Source organism: Cricetulus griseus, chromosome 2 (assembly GCF_003668045.3).
Source record: "Cricetulus griseus strain 17A/GY chromosome 2, alternate assembly CriGri-PICRH-1.0, whole genome shotgun sequence".
NCBI lineage: Eukaryota > Metazoa > Chordata > Mammalia > Rodentia > Cricetidae > Cricetulus > Cricetulus griseus.
Window position 1 is genome coordinate 129,803,507 of NC_048595.1, and position 17,894 is coordinate 129,821,400.

Genomic DNA, 17,894 nt, shown 5'->3' on the forward strand with positions numbered 1-17,894 from the left:
TTCAACATCCTTAGCCATCAGGGAAATGCAAATCAAAACAACTCTGAGATACCATCTTACTCCTGTCAGAATGGCCAAAATCAAAAACACCAATGACAGTTCATGCTGGAGAAGATGTGGAGAAAGGGGAACACTCCTCCACTGCAGGTGGGAGTGCCAACTTGTACAGCCCCTTTGGAAATCAGTGTGGTGACTAATGGGAATCAGTCTACCACCAGATCCAGCAATTCCACTTCTAGGCATGTACCCAAAAGAAGCACATTCATACAACAAGGACATCTGTTCAACGATGTTCATAGTAGCACTATTTGTAATAGCCAGAAACTGGAAGCAACCTAGATGCCCCTCAACCGAAGAATGGATAGAGAAAATGTGGTACATTTACACAATGAAGTACTAGTCAGTAGAAAAAAAAAACAAAAAAAAACAATGGAATCTTGAAATTTGCTGGAAAATGGATGGAACTAGAAGCTGAGCGAGGTAACCCAATCGCAAAAAAACAAACATGGTATGTACTCACTCATATGTGGATTTTAGACATAGAGTAAAGGATTACCAGCCTACAATCCACACTGCCAAAGAAGTTAATAAACAAGGAGAACCCTAAGAGAGACATACATGGTCCCCTGAAGAAGGGGAAAGGGTCAAGATCTCTTGAGCAAATTGAGAGCACGGAAAGAGGGGATAGGGAGCTAGGAGAATGAGAAGGGGGGAAGAGGAGGGATGCAGAGGACATGAGGGAGCAGAAAGGTTGAGTCAGGGGAAGAATAGATGATAACAAGAATGGAGATACAATAATAGAGGGAGACATTTTTGGTTTACAGAGAAATCAGGCACTAGGGAAATGTCTGGAGATCTACAAAGATGACACCAGCTAACAATCTAAGCAACAAAGGAGAGGCTTCCTTAAATGCACTCCCCTGATAATGAGATTGATGACTGACTTACATGCCATCCTATAGCCTTCATCCAGCAGTTGGTGGAAGTAGAAGCAGACACCCACAACTAATCACCGAACTGAACTGGAACCCAGATGCAGAGAAGGATGAGTGAAGAGCAAAGGGGTTCAGACCAGGGTGGTGAAGCCCACAGAAACAGCTGACCTGAACTTCGGGGCACTCTTGCTCCACAGACTGATAGCTGGAATACCAGCATGGGACTGATCTAGACCCCAGGAACATGGGTTTCTGTGAGGAGACCTCAGAAATCTACGGGATCTCCTGTAGAAGTTCAGTACTTATCCCTAGCATAGGTGTGGACTTTGGGAGCCCATCCATATAGAGGAATACTCCCTGAGCCAAGACACATGGGGGTGGGCCTAGGCCCTATCCCAAAGGATACAATAGACTCTGATGACACCCTATGGAAGGCCTCACCATCCAGGGGGAGCAGAAAGGATATGTGATAGATAGGGTTTTAGTTGGGGGGGGTGGTAAGGGAGGACGGGAGGGAGAAGAGAACTGGGATTGTCATGTAAAACAATCCTGTTTCTAATTCAAAAAAAAAAAGAATAAATGTTCTGAGCAATTTACATTTGTGAATAACATACTGACTGTCAAAGTCAACACAACAGCATACAGATTCAGATTCCCTGTGTATTTTTCACCTTTATGTGGCTTATTCTTTTTTTATATTACTTTACTCTTTCTTTAAAAACTTTATTATTTTTAAAATATTTTTTTCTATGACCTTTTATGCCCTTTGTCTTTTCTTTCGTAAGCCTACATGTTTTTAAACATACTGGAACCTGTTTAAAGGGTTTTTTCCATCTGGACCTGCTTTACTAAGTGCCCACAGCTGCTCACTTGTAGCATTCTCTGACACCTGAGCCAAACTTTAAACTGCTAAGGGGGGTTAGCCCTAACCCCTCCTCAGGCCCATGAGACACCAGGTTTATGCCCCAGGAGCCTGGCCAAGAGCTGTGCTCAAATGGGAACTGCATTCAATTCTCCCCAGCTCTGGGATGCCTATGCCCACTGCAGCAGGCATCCCTACCGAGCACATTCAATGTCCCAGCTTTTTTTCTTTTTTTCATTTTTTCAGGCTCTGTATGGAAATTTGATCCCCATGTTGGAATGCCAAATGTACCAGGCTTTTTCTTTTCAGCCACTAACCAGCTCCCAAATTATGACACAGAGCCATTATTAGTTATGAATGCTCAGCCTTAACTTAGGCTAGTTTCTTATAACTTAACCTGTTTCTCTACACCTATGTTTTGCCTCAGGGCTTTTTACCTTTCTTTCTTTCTAAATATCTTTTTGTTGTTGTTGTTGTTTGTTTTTTCATGACAGTGTTTCTCTGTGTAGCTTTGGAGCGTGTCCTGGCACTCGCTCTGTAGACGACGCTGGTCTTGTACTCATAGAGATCTGCCTGCCTCTACCTCCTGAGTGCTGGGACTAACAGCGTGCGCCACCAATGCCTGGCTCTTTCTGTATATCTTACTTTCCTGCTGTCTCCATGTCTGGCTGGCAGCTGCCTGGCTTCTAGGCCCAGGGTGTGTCCCTCTGTTTCTCTCTCATTATCTCCTTTTTCTCTCAAGCCTTTATTTCTCCTCCTACTTATTATCTCTGCCTGCCAGTCCTGCCTAGCCTTTCTCTGTCTAGCTACTGGACATTCAGCTCTTTATTAGACCAGTCAGGTGCATTAGGAAGGCAAGGTCAAACATCAACACATCTTTACATAATTAAACAAATACAGCATAAACAAATGTAACACATCTTCACATGGTTAACAAAGTCAGCATAAACAAATATGACACCCCTTCACATAGTTAAAAGTAATATTCCACAATTTAAACAAATGTAACACATCTTTGCCTAGTTAAATATTCCATAACAAGATGGTACCAGGATACATGTACATAAGAACTTCTGTCTCTGTGGCTTTACGTCCATCACAATATGTATTTTGAAATTCTTGTCCTCCTTAAAGCAACCCTAAGGGTTGCATCCATTATTCTGGCAAATGTTAATTATGAATTGAACTAGTAAGAAGGATAAGGAGCCCAACAGAAATCAAAACCACCTCAATGTAGTCCTTTTGAACTCCACCTTCATTCAGGAAATGAAAACCCACAAACACCAGCCATTTCATAGTCATTACTATTTTTACATCTTAAATTACAACTGAATTTTTCCAAGATTTATTTAATCAATCTACAGAATATTTTATATAAGATGCAATCAAATAGCTCTGGAACACTGTTTTTAATACTGTGGTACAGATAGTTTCTTCACAGACTATCAAGTGACACTTACCTGCTGGCTATCACACACTGGGCACCCAGGCTAGAAAGGAAAGTTGTCATCGCCTTGCCAAGACCGGTACCTCCTCCAGTAACAAAAGCCACTTTTCCTTGAAAAGTATTAGGTGGTAGCATAGGTTTTAAAAGGGGCAGGAAGAATTTAGACTGTGGAGCATCGATGCTTTGATAGAGTGTTTTTGTTCCATGACTGAAAAACTAAAAGGAAAAGAAAATGAGTTGAGACTTGTACACCTGTATATTTACAAATGAGATAAAATTTTCTAACTGTCCATAAGTATTGCATTTAAGCAATTTTTTGAATAATTAAATATATTAAATGAAAATAATTATTAAGTACTATAATGAGGTGGTTTTAAAATCATGGGCTCCAGGGGCTGAGACAACACAGGAAAGAAATCCCTCCACAGTCATATAATCATAGGCAAGTTCTTAAACTTCTTTTCATCTCAGTTTCCTCATTCATAAAATGAGACCAACAAAAACATCTTCATGGAACATTGTAAGGATTTCACTAGTTCTTGTAAGTAAAATGAGTATAGTAGTACTTAGAGAAAGGAAGTAATTCACAGCACATAGTACTCTAGTGTAAATGGTGGCATTATCATTTGCAGATGTTATGTTTACATTCAAGTATAAAAAGCAACAAAGTGGCGTTGAAGAGATGGTTAAGAGGTCTAGCTGCTCTTCCAGAGGTCCTGAGTTCAATTCCCAGCAACCACATGATGGCTCACAACCATCTGTAATGAGATCTGGTGCCCTCTTCTGGCCTGTAGGGATACATGCAGACAGAACACTGTATACATAATAAAATAAATTTAGAAAAAAAGAATTATAAAAAAAAGTGGCTCATGCCTTTAATCCCAGCACTCGGGAGGCAGAGGCAGGTGGATCTCTGTGAGTTCGAGGCCAGCCTGGTCTCAAGAGCAAGGGCCAGGATAGGCTCCAAAGAAACCCTGTCTCCAAAAACCAAAAAAAAAAAAAAAAAAAAAAAAAAAAGCAATGAAGCTTGACAGGCAGTGATGGCTCACGCCTTTAATCCCAGCACTTGAGAAACAGAGTCAGGCTGATATCTAAGTTCAAGGTCAGCCTAGTGTTAAGAGTGAGTTCTGAGATAACCAGAGAGAAACCCTGTCTTGAAAAACCAAAATGAGAAAAAAAAAGAAAAAAAGAAAAACGACCCAAGTGAGTAGCACACACCTGAACCCATGGCCATTCAGGAGGCTGAGGCAGGTGGATCACAAGTTCAAGGCCAGCCCATTAACAAAAGGAAAAGAGTAATTTAAATGAAAACCACATTCTGCCCTTACATTACTGAAGACAATTATTTTGTAATTCTTATTCCTGCTATGTTTGAAATAAAGGGTAAATAATTCAAATTAATTTAAATCACATTTATTTTGCGTAGTTTTATATTGCACAGTTTAAAATCAATTACCTGTGAAAAGCACTTCTATTCTCAGATATTTTAATTATAAAAACAAGTTTTAAGTGTGGAACAAAACACACACTAAAGGAGCTGGAGAGATGGCTCAGTGGTTAAGAGCACTGGTTTCTCTTCCAAATGGAACTGGGTTCAATTCCCAGCACCCACATGGCAGCTCCTATCCGTAACTCCAATTCTGACATCCTCAACCCAGACATACATACAGGTAAAACATCAATGAACATAAAATAAAAATAAATTTAAAAACACACAGTATAAACCAACAATCATGTAGTGGTTATTATGGGCTAACATTAGATAACAAACCATGTAATCACCACGGACTTGAAATAGTTATTAATTTTACCCCATTGCCTAGCAGAGGCTCACAGAGGTTATGAATATTGACAAAGTTGCAGGACCAAATTCAGATACAGGCTGGCCAACTTTGCTGCCTGCTCCTATAACACCCTGGCACACTGCCTCTGGATTTCCTCCAAGTTTCTCTTAAGTTTCATTAATGCACCAGGGAGGGGTGTGACATTCCCCCAATGGTAGGTCACAGTAGAAAGATCAAAATTCTAGATCTATCATTGCCTGCTAGAGTTTTTCTGTGTGCTACATAGCTGTAATCAGTTGATCCATAGTATTTTCAAATTTAGTCCCAAAGAAATAATTAGAATTGTGAGCAGCCTTAATGTAATAAGGCCGTCCAACTGAATTTATGCAAGATAGCACTTATGATGTGATATTCAGTCTACACACACACACACACACACACACACACACACACACACACACACACACAATTTTCTTAATTACAAATAAGAATCAATGCTTAGAGGTGGGGATGTAGCTCAGTTGGCAGATACAGCCTAGCGTGTGTAAAACCCTGAATTCAATGCCCAGTACTACACAGAAAATTAGGCCTGGCCATGCATACTTGTAATCAGAGTACCAAAGAGGTCATCTTCAAATACATAGCAAGTCTGAGGCATAAATGTCTGGTCTCCATAAAAATAGAGTTAGGGAAAAGACAAGAAGGGAACACAACACTAAGTGGTGAACTGTGTGCTACCTGCCCATGCCACCTGTAGACAAACAGCTACAGACCATGAACTCCCCCCCCCCCATGCACTTCCAAAGGACCTGAGTTCAGTTCCCGTACCCAACATCACTAGGATCATAACCGCCTGTGACTTCAGCCTCTGGCAATCTTCTCCTGGCCTTGTGAGCATACACTCACACAGATGCATAAATAAACTTTTAAAAATAGTAAGTCTATAATAAATAAAATAATAGTAAGAAGTGAAGATGACTCAAATCCAAGATGTGTCTGGCTTAAGAGTCTTCCTGTACTTGGTTATTATTGCTAAGTGATGGGGTTATGGATAACTTCTTTTCCTTTCCAAAATCTACTGAGAAAGTATGATTTTATTTCATATTTATTTTGCTTCACCAAAGGTCAAGATTTGCAAATCTGGTCATGTCTCATCTTCTTTGTCATAATTCTATCATCATATTGACAATGCTGGTTTTTTTCCCTCTGTATCCTTTTGCTATGACACAACAATCCAAGCAACCTACAATCATCTTTTTCTCCATAAATGGCAGATTTGCTTAAGACCCTCCTCCACAAAAACTCCATTAAGATGATGAATTGGGAAATTTGCACAAGTGGGCTGGCAAATTTGTCACTATCCGGGAATAATGAAAAAGAAAAATATAATGCAATATTCAAAAGGCTCTGCCATGAATTTTTATTTATTTGGAGTTAACTTGTGCCAGAAATATGATGCTTTGTGAAGGATAATTATTTGAATAAAAGCATTTAAAATATATTTAAAAGCATTTTATCATCCATCTAACTGGCAAAGGAAGCATACAAAGGTAAAAGCATATTTGATACTAGCAATAGTACTGTGTTAATGAAGCATCATGTGATCTGATTGATATTACTCGTATGAATTCCTTTCCTACCACTGCAAGGGAAAACCCTGACTTGCTATTGTAATTGATACCATCCTCTGTAACTGACAGCATGTGTGTAAGTATGAAGCCATCTCTTTTCCTAGTCACAAGTTGCCTATGAAGACTCTCAAAGTGACTGGATCTCACAGGACCATGGTGTGACCGTGACTCCTTCTACAAGAAAAATCTTGAATAACTCAAAACTCTATCTGGCCACTTCCTTCTGAATTATGAAAAGTGGATGCAACAAATCTTACATTGTGATTTTTCTACATGTGGCTTGTTTAGAAGGTTTTTTTTTTTTTCCTTTAATTAGAACTAATACCTTTCTTGTAAGCACTGGCTTCCTTGTAGATCTTTGGTGTCCTGAACTTTGAAAATTTTTCTAAAATCTTCACATTTTGGAAATGTTTACTCATTACATGTTGAGCTCTAAATCTGCCTTAGGAAAACCAGCTCTCCCACTCCACTTCCATACTCAGCAGCCTCCCATATCATACCCAGCATGTACACCAGGGGTGACCACACTTATCCTCAAAATGACAATCTGAAAAAGTATTGTCTTTGTCCTTTCCATAAGGGATTAAAAACCATAGATAAAATTCGTTCCTAAATTTATTTAAAGATTTTGCTAGCCTAAAGTAAGTAAGTTAACTAAGGTATACATACATTGGTCATCTTGGGTAAAATATGTATGATGAAGCTACTGAAAGGGCCAGGGAGTCAGACAAGGGCCATGACAGACCCACTAGTAGCCCTCCCAGAGACCAGGCCTTAGTTTCAGTTTACTGGAACCACTGGCAGAACAAGCAATTCTTGGGAAAGCTGAAACCCAAGGTCAACCAATCAAGAGGGCACCCCACAGCCTTGTGCAAACTTAAGAGAACTAAAGATAGCTTCTCGAACCCTGCTGCTTAAAAGCCCCTAACCACTAAGCCACTAACCAATCCTATAGCAACCTGTAAACATTTTGTTTAAACCCACCAATCAGCTCCCAGACTAACTTTCCTTCCTGGAATTCCCCTAATCTTGCTTAAAAGGAGTCTGTGGGCTTCTCTTGTCATCACCAATTGTCAACCCAACACGTTGGAATTTTAATAAACACTCTTTCTGATTGCATAAATGACTAGTGGTCTTCTATGGGACTTCTCTAAGACCTTTACCACTTCCACAAAGTCTTGAAACTTTGAGTCAACATTAAGATGCTCGGAGAATTCACATAAAACTCAGAAGTCATACAAAGACTACATGACTCAGTACAACCCTGAGCCATGCCCACCTGAGGTAACTTTTGCTGCCTGCCCAACCTCCAGACATACAGTGCACCCCTTTCACTGGGTGGCCTTCTTCATTTACAGGGCCCTGAAGGCCTATGATGACACCTTGTCTAAACAAAACCGAAGCATCAGTACAAAAACAGGTGAACAGGTCTGGGATTTTTGTAGAGGGCATTGTTGGTGTTGTTCTACTTTTTGAACCATAAATAAGCTTCTGACAGTCCATGTAAAATAGCTATCTTTTTGAAACAGTATTTTTACATGCTAGATTTTTTTTTAAGAAAGCTCAGTTTCAAATCTGTAAAATTCATTAAGCAATGGGGAAGGTCTGAGGCTAAACAGATCAATATTAACAACTATTAGCTCAGCTATTCCACCACCACCATCAAGGCTGTTGACCAGGCCTCCACAATCAAACTGCATACCTTAAAAGCATGGACATGTCCAGAATCAAAGAGACAAAACCACACACTTCACTTTTCTCTCTCCCCTCTGTGTGTGTGTGTATGTGAATATGAGAGTGTGTTCATACAAGTGCCAGAGATCAACCATGAATGTTATTACTCAGTGACTGTCCACTGTGTTCTTTGGAACAGGGTCTGTCATTGACATGGAAATTGCTGCTTGGGTTAGACTGGTGGACCAGCATGTCCCAGGAGTCCTCCCACCTCTGCCTCCCCAATACTGGAATTATGTGTGCTACTTGACCTAGTTTCATATGGGTTTGGGTACTGTACTCGGGTCTTTGAAGCTACCCACCTACTGTAACCTCAGCTTGCTTTTCTAAAACTACTTCATTCCAGTTCCAACAATAAAATCTAGAGTTACGCCAGGCGTTGGTGGCTCATGCCTTTAATCCCAGCACTAGGGAGGCAGAGTAGGCGGATCTCTGTGAGTTTGAAGCCAGCCTGGTCTACAGAAGGAGTCTAGGACAGGGTCCAAAGCAGTACAGAGAAACCCTGTCTCAAAAAACAAAACAAAATCTAGAGTTACTATTGCTGCAGCATTCCTAAAGCTTCCCAAGAACCTTCGCCTCCTAACCTTTGCTCTATTTTTCTCAATGGCCTGAACTACTCTTTTTCAACTTAGTGGAATCACCTGTCAAAACCAGGACAAAGTGTCAACATCCACCCCACCCCACCTCACCCCCCATCGGTGCCTACTTCTCTGGAGACCAATGTGGCAACACTGATCAAAATGTTACATGTAATATCCTTAGATCGGGTTACTTGACATTCAAAAATTTACCCACTTATTAGGTAGACAGTGGAGAAGAGGCATTCTGTTCAAAGACAAGCATTAATGAGCAAGAGGCCTAGTTCAGTGGTAGAGGATTCACCTAACATGTAGAAGGCCCTCAGTTTTACTGCCAGCATTGAAAACAAATTATATCCTTACCAAAATCCTATTTCACTTTTTACAAAAGTTGATGAGACTATCCTAAAATTGATATGGAACTACAACAGACTCAAAATAGCCAAAGCCATTCATAAAGCATAGACCTAATACCCACTAAAAGGACACAACTCACACGCTGAAGGTGAACATGGCCACAGCTTGTCCAGGTGCCCAATGTCTTTTGAATGCCAACAATGTGAAGCATTGTATGTTGAGAAAGATGCAAAGAAAGTGATGCATAATCTCCACCATGTGATTTTCTTCTTATGTGTTGACACAAACACAAAAGCTTCTGGAACAATCCACAAGAAACTACTCACTGTAATAAACTGCCAGAAAAAGACTGCCAAAATAGATACATCTTAATACTGCTTGAGTATTCCACATTCATTAGGTGGTATACAACTTGAAATGTCCAACACAAAGTTGAATCGTGTGCAAACACACAATACAGGAAGGGTTGAGATGGAAACCATGCTAAGAAAAGCAACACAGAAGCAGTTCATAAAGATCCCACCTTATCTGAAGTACTGTACTGTAGGGGACACCGTAACCACGCCTGCTAGGGGCTGGCTACAGGAATGCCTGACCACGCCTGCAAGGGCGTGGTTAGGGTGACATCCGGAAGGTTTAAGAGTGAGGGGCATGCTTGTGGAAACCCCCTTCTTCCATTTCATCTTCTGCTTGCTGTACTTATTCCTGCCCTGCAGGCTAACTAGGTTGCTCTGTAAGTAAGGCTTCTCCCTAATAAATACCCTTATATTTTTACCTGGCTCCGTATTGGTAATTCTCACTTTACTGTACCTTTAACAGTTGGCTCTGAGTTCCATAAGAGACAATGAACTCCTCCTACATTTAGGGAGAGGGGCAGGGGCTGAGTGTGTGTCCATTTGTGTCAGGTGAATATTTTCAAATAAAATTTACTCTGACTCAGATTCACACAAAAGTGGGAGTTTGTGCAGTCTGTTGTTTAACTGTCATACTGGTAAAAACTAGCCAACCATTTTTCAAAGGATGTGAAAAATGTGTATCTTTATGCTCTCAAAGCATCTCCCTGTATTGCCTGCATATAAATCTCCCACTGCTGCTTGCAGCACCAACCATGTATCCTTTTCAGTGTCCAGACACTGCCTTTTCAGTATAGCACCTTTGGTTCTTAGCAGGAGGCATGTGGCTCTTCTGCATGTTCTAATGTAGAAAGCAAGGTTCTTAGAGAGTAAGAACTGCCCTAGCACCCTGAATGCCAACCATGACCCTAAGAACTAAATTGTCCAAACTGTGACCTCCAGCTCTTCACAGCTAGGTGAAGCACTCTGTAACTGTGTGTACCACCTGAGCATACCTACCCATTCTAAAACTTACAAGAGAGCACTGCAGAGTGCTGGGATGCTGAACTTCTGGGGAGCTCAGATCTTGTTGCCACAGCAACTAGCCTGGATGTAAAAGAAAATGCACTGCTGGACTCCAGGCTCCAAAGGCTAGGCTGAATCATGCAGTTGCCAGCAGCAAAGCAGAAATTTCATTTATGAGTAATGACACATCTTGTGGCAATGAACCAAAGTCCTTGAAGAAGTTATTGCTCTGTGCTAGGGGGTATACTTCCCATCCTTATTACAGTTCTTATCTGCCTGCAGTTAGATGCAGTCTAAGATGTTTCCAAGTGCTGCATAGTAAAGGGCAATGAAGCAGAGACAAATTAGGGAGTGGTCGGAGGTGCTCCCCTGGAGTCTTCATTCCAGTCTGCCCTTGACACATCTCTTCTTGACTCTATATTACATCAGCCAAGAGTAACATGACTCTTAATATCGAACCAACAATCTTGGTTCTCAAGAAAGGTTTGCTTGGATTATAGAATTTGCTTACCTGGAAAATTATTAGACAGAAAACAGACATTATGGTAAAGTCCATCCACTTACTTATTTTTAGCAAGTTTTAATTGAGTACCTTTTATGCCTCAAACAATATTCTAGGCAAAGACAATACGACCGTGAAAAACAACAAAAAAGATACACTACTCCACCCTTGATTAGACTAGATTTTGGAGAATGGGACAGACAAATTAAGAGAAATATATAGTATATTAAACATTGGTGCATAGAATGGAGGTAGGACACTGCCACAGACAGAAGGGGGCCAGTGCTGCACCCAGGGTGCCTGTGGAATGTGCAGTGGGGCTATCTAAGCCACAGCAAGAAAGAGTTTTCCAAGGGAGAGTCATGGTAAGGTCAAAAGGTAAAGGGCAGCACTGTTTCCTCATCCCAGAGTTGGAGACTGTATTTGGGCTCATACTGCCTCTCCTCTATCCACTACCTAACATCAAAGGCTCATATCCCACACTGTTCAGATACTGATGGCTGTCTCTGTGTCTCCTTTACAGTCTCCAACCTCCAGCATCTGCTAACCCCAACCCACTCAGTGTAGCTCTCCAGGGGCCTAAGGAGAAGACCACACCCTTTTCTCCTTGGGCTTCCAATGGGATCTCCAATGGCTCCCCAAGCTGCATAAAGTGAAGAGACTCAACTTTAACAGCAGTCAGTCCTCTGGGCCCTCCCCACCTGTGCCTTATCTCCCTTTAAACTGACACTCAGAGAAATAAGTGCTGAGCCCCAGCAAACTAACTGTCCACTGCCTCCCTTTCTTTCATGAATTGCTTCCTACCATTACTCAAACCCAGCCTCCAGAATGCTGGCACCTCCCCAGATCGAACTGACACCTGACCTCCAAGTAGGTAACTTAACAACCTAGAGTCCAGGGGCTGTGCTCACTCTTCAGGAGTGACTCCTAACTCCTATCCACCCTCCAATGTCCTCACTGACACTGGTGTTTCCTTTGCTTGCATTACCTCAGAGGCCAAAGAGAAAACTGGGCTTCGTCATCACCACACATTCAAACCTTCAGGTCTGTACCATCAAAACTCTGTAACTAATGTTGCCTTCAGTTCATTCCTTCTACTCTGACTTCTGGTCTCCTCCTGTCTCATTTTACCTCAGTGGCATTACCTTACTGTTGACAATGTTACTGCCACCTGAAGTCCCACTCAGAGAAGCCCAATCTTCCTTCCTTATCCCAAACCCCTAACTGCTCATCTAGGCCTCTCAGTAAACTTCCTGAAAATCATTCTACATCCATTGGATGTAGTCTACATGCATTGCTGCCCATTACCTGACCCTGAATCATCTCCCTTCTGGGAAGATTAGCCAAGATTGATAACTGCCTCCACTTTTGTCGCTACTCTTTCAATGCCTTCCAGAAAAGCTCCTTCAAAGGTGCAACAGTTGCCCAGTAGCCGAGCTATCACTGCCTGCCTCTCCATACTACACCAGTCACCTCCATTCTGAACCGACACACAGACTATGGTCTTGCCTAGAACTTTAGGGCACCTCGGAGGCTGTTCTGAAACTCCTGTCTGCTCTTAGGCAGGTAGTTCTGTAGAGCTGCTTTATTTGTCTGGGAAACTGTAAGATAAACACTGGACAGAAACTTCTATGGCCTACCTCCTCTTGGGACCTAGCTGCCCCACTGGGCAGCACTGGAAACCCATCCTGAGGTGGTAAGTATGTGTGATTCAGGAAACCTAGGCAGCAGATATAGCTGATCTTAAAACAAACCCTAACCTCCAAAAGAAGATACTAGAAGATGTGAGATGTACATGACTATAACCCTAGCACTCTGGAGTGTGAGGCAGGAGAATCTCCATGAATCTAAGGCTACCTGGGACTACACAGCAAAAGCCTGCCCCCCAAAAAATATTAAAAATGAGAGCTGGAGAGATGCTCTAATGCTCTTCAAAGGTCTGGGTTTGGTTCCCAGCACCTGAGTGGTGACAGAAACCATCTATAACTCCATTCATAGGAACACTGATGGCTTCTTCAGGCCTCTGCAGGCACCAGGAATGCATGTAGGGCACAGACATAGATGAAGCCAAAACAACCATACACAGGAAATAAAGGTAAGTAAATATTTTTAAAATGGATAAATAAAAATAAGACAGTGATACTTTGAGGTTATCTCCTTCCAAATGGAAGAGAGAAAGCATTTCTTCTGAAGCTCTCCAACATCAAGGTCGCCAAGCTGACATGGATGGATTTTACCATGATGTCCTTAGATCAGGAACCTCATGCACTTCTTCCCACGCTCTAAGACACAAACTCCTCTTCATCAAATCATTTGAACTTGCAGAAGTGGGAAATGACCTTTGCTTTACTGATGCATGTTATTCTCCAGGATGAAACTACCTATTTTTATATTTTTTAATTTGTGTGGGGGGTGGGGTGGGGGTATGTTTATATGTACAGCTGTGTATAGGTGCTGGAACAGTCTGAAAATGAATGGCCCCATAGGCTCATATATTTGAATGCTTAGTCATCAGGGAGTGGCACTACTTGAAAGGATTACAAAGATTAGGAGACGTGTGTGGCCTCGTACACAGTTTTGTTCATCTGTGCATTTGTTCATCTGTTGGAACTGGTAGTAGCTCATTAACTATCACATTTCACACATTTTTATGTAAACCACAGTGATAAATTTTCCAACTCCACAACTTGGTGTGCACCGTCCCTCATGTTACATGCGTCTTCCATGTTTACTCTGTGCCAGGCCCTGTGCTGGGGACAATCAGTGAGCTAACCAGATGTGACAGAATTATAAAAGAAATAATAGAATTTTAAGTAGGGTAATGAAAAACTTCATTTTTTACAGAATTTGTTACTCTGTACTTTATTTAATTATATAAATTGCTGAAATGAATACTGACCAGGAATCACTTTTATAAAAATAATAAAGTGATTACTTGAGGTGAGTACCATGGAGAAAGTCTACAAATATGAGCAATTTCTACACTTTCACTACGGAAATTTAATCTTACTACAAGATACCACAGCATTGCCTTTTTATTCTATTTCTTTGCTACACCTACTTTTGTTGCACTAAATTTATTTCAAATCTTAATCATGAGTTATTAACCATTTGCTCCAGAAACATAAGTGTATCTATTTCTACACTGAATGTAGGCTTGTCTTTTCAACCAGGGAGTCTCTCTTTAGAAAGCCCAACAATTACATTTCATGATAAACAACTGATTAAATTAAATGTTTTCACAGGAGAATGAAACAAAAACTAAGAGCAAGGTCCTTTTTCTTACTTTCTTTTTTTCTTTCTTTCTCTTTTTTAATCTCCAAGGACACAGCACTTGGCCAAGAAGTCTTAGCTATTTTACTAGATTGAACTGAGTCCTCCCTAGGTCAAGGTTCAGTCTAAAATAGCACTTACAGATAGTGCTTATAGGAACGGAAGCATTTCTCTCACAAGAGAAGTTTCAATTATAACATCTTCTATTTGCTCTCAAACAAATGATGTTTCTTGGCAGCTCCCAGTTTACAGATGTTGTCTTTCCTTCCCCAGAGGATTCAAATTCCAGCCTCCATGTGTCAAGGAGACAGGCACCTCTGTTACCTCAGAACGTTCGTTTGTTTGTTTGTTTGTTTGTTTGAAACATGGTCTCTGTACATAGCCTTAACTGTCCTGGAACTCACCATGTGGACCAGGATGGCCTCAAACTCACAGAGATCCACCTGCCTCTGACTCCCATTATGCACATGCTGGGATTAAAGGCATATGCCACTAGGCCTTAACATTTTTCTTAAGCAAATGAATTTCAAAATGTCAGATTGCAATTTTTTAAATTCATTTTTCCTTCTATAAGTGCATTATTCGGTGGTATCAGAAGACTGGGATTGTGGCCTGTGACTCTGGAACTGCAATCCTAACAGCATCGCTAGGTCACAGAGGTGCTGCCGGTAGGAAAGGACCAGTTCTTGGGAAAAGAACATGGGGGTTTTGTCTGTATTTACAATGCTGTGTTGTCTTTAAACAGCATCAACACAACTCTAGCACTTTCCAGAAGGTTCTCTGTCTTGAAGGAATCGCCACACCTTCTCCTGCCTTTACACTTGGAGCACCTTCTAGGCTGTGTCTGACCTCTATTCTCCCTCTTGTGCTTCTCTGCACCCCTGGGACTCCTGGCCTTTCCCACCTCGCCACCCCCCCAGTACCCTGTTTTTTCACACCACCCCACATTCTTCTAATGTGAACACTACAGGGCCAGTCTATCTAACTTGAAGAATATGATAGTAGCAACTGATGAACTGACTTTTCTACTTGGATAAAGAAATTCTGCTTCTTAGCTTAAGATGTTTAACCTAGTCAGAGGCAAGATTGTCTTGAAATACTGCTTGTTTCTTTCTCCTCCTTTTCCTCTCTCGTTTCTTCACTTGGCTTATTTTATTTCCAATGTAGACTCGGCGGGAAAATGGTGAAAATCAAAACAAAGTAAGCTTGAGGGAAACAAATGGACCCCATCATGAGATGAGCCTTTAGAAAGTGAGTCTAAATGTGCCTTAGGTTTTGACTTTTCAAGTCACTTTATTACACTGTGCTTGTTTATTTGTGGGAGAAAGGCCTAAGTCTGACAAATAGAGTTGGATCCTGGGTAGAAGGTGAGGTGAACTAACTTCCACAAGGTTTTGACTTTTCATTTATTTCATTTTTATGTGCATTTGCTTTGTGAAAATTCAGTATACAAAAATGAAGTCAGTCCTGTCACATCCCACAAAAACAAGGCACTGTAGGTGGGGAGGCTTGTTCAGCAAAGGAACCAACCTGCTAACCCACAGAACTGAGAGCTACGCCCTTCAGGCTAGCTTTGACTAAGGGCTTGCCAGTGCTAAAAGTAGGTAAAAGGTCAATAGACTTCTTGCAAAATAATCACTGACTTCTCATTCCAACATTGGACAAACCAGAGTTCACTCAGGCTACTTGTGTCCCATCCCCTGCTTACTTACAAATGAAAGTTCCTTTATAGGAGATTCAGGTCTTTTTTTTCTTTCTTTCTTTTTTTCCTTACTCTCTCCCTGCGTCCTGGGACCGCCGGGCCTCTCTCCTTTCCCTTCACTGCGCCCCTGGAACCCCCTCCTCTCTCCTCACATGTCCCCCAAGTCCTGCTGGAACCCCTGTCCCCTCTCCTTGCCTGACTTGTCCCTTCACCCCAAGGCCAGGGCCCTGTTTCGCCTGCCTGCGCCCGGGGATCCCTGGCTTTCCCCACTTCCCTGCCCTGCAGCACCCTTGTTCTTTTACATCTCCCAGATCCCAGGAGCCCCGTTCTTCCCACTTCCTTGGGCCCGAGACCCTTCGCCTGTGGAAGCGAGCCTGGCCCTCACCCAGCCCACACTGCCTTACCCTCAGAGGCCCGGTTTCGCAGGGTAGGCGAGACACCCGAGCCAAGAACGCGCGACCCAGCTGCGCCATGTCTCCAACATAACTTCGCTGACCGCGAGTGCCCGCCCACCCCGCCTCCGGCCCCGCCCCGGCCCGCCAGCCGCCCCGGCCCGCCAGCCCCGCCCCCGCCCCTGCTGGTCTTCTCCGGGCCGGAAGTCTCGGTTCAGAGCGGGGACCCGGCTGCGACCGCCCACAGGCTAGGCCGGAGGGGGCTGATGCCGGGGCATTCCGGCTCCCCTCCGTGATTTTTCTTGTTATCTCGGACTGGAGAAGTTTGTCCACCTGAGAATCAGCTCAGGACCAACCCCTGCTCAATACAGAAGTTTCCCGAAACATGCGACCTACACACTTAGTCCACCGAATGCCTTTCGATCGTTTGTGTTTCTTCCTCAAGTGTGTGAATCCGTGAGCCATGCAAAGTTCCATCACATACTGTCGGAATAATATTTTGGATTTAAATCAAGGCCCCTTTTCTAAAGCCAAGCAAACCGTGAAATGTCGGGGTGGGGGGTGAGAGGGGTGTGCTGGACACTGCCTGTTACGAAAAGCTTGACTGACCATCAAGCCTTTGCTTTCCTTTCCAAGGAACTAATTTAGCACACTTAAAAAGCAAATGCACAATGCACAATTATAATATAAATGACTTGGAACAACAGGGTTTGAAATGTTCTGGTCACTGTAAAAGATCACAGTTTTTCAGACTTGAAATTAAAAAAAACAAAAACAGTGCGACCTTATCTCATATATGTATGTATGTATGTATGTATGTATGTATGTATATATGTATATATGTTTGTTTGTTGTTTTTGTTTTTCGAGACAGGGTTTCTCTGTATAACAGCTCTGGCTGTCCTGAAATGCACTACACAGACCAAGCTAGCCTCGAACTCAGTGATCTGCCCGCGTCTGCCTCCCAGGTGCTGAGACTTACTAAAGGTATGCACCACCACTGCCCGGCTCAGAAAACAAATTCCTTAAAGGTATGAGTTTTAGTTTATTTTGCTGTAACTGTGATAAAATACTCTGACACTGACTGGGGACAGTGAGCAGGCTCAGCTGGTGAAGTAACTTGCTGCCAACTTGAGCACCATCCCTATGACACACATAGTAGAAGGAAAGAACTGACTCCAGCAAGTTGTCCTCTGAGCTCTGCACAAATAAAATAAATAAATTTAGGTGTTTTAAACAGTTTTAAAAAAAGAGTATTTTAGTTCACAGCTCAAGATCCATCATGATGAGAAGTCAAAATAGCAGGGACTGAAGATGTGTCACACTGCTGGAAGACAGGA

The 17,894-nt window shown here is 42.2% G+C and overlaps 1 protein-coding gene across 1 annotated transcript in view; it reads right to left on the reverse strand.

The window, feature by feature from the left end:
- Window positions 1-16,673, reverse strand: part of Decr1 (2,4-dienoyl-CoA reductase 1) — a 28,698-nt gene extending 12,025 nt beyond the window's left edge. Inside the window, exons 1-2 of the mRNA XM_027403559.2 lie at window positions 16,568-16,673; window positions 3,258-3,460 (exon numbers count right to left, since the gene is read on the reverse strand). Coding sequence (XP_027259360.1) covers window positions 3,258-3,460; window positions 16,568-16,636 — 272 coding nt within the window. The 5' untranslated portion in view covers window positions 16,637-16,673. The remainder of the gene's footprint in view (window positions 1-3,257; window positions 3,461-16,567) is intronic.
- Window positions 16,674-17,894: the final 1,221 nt, after the last annotated feature.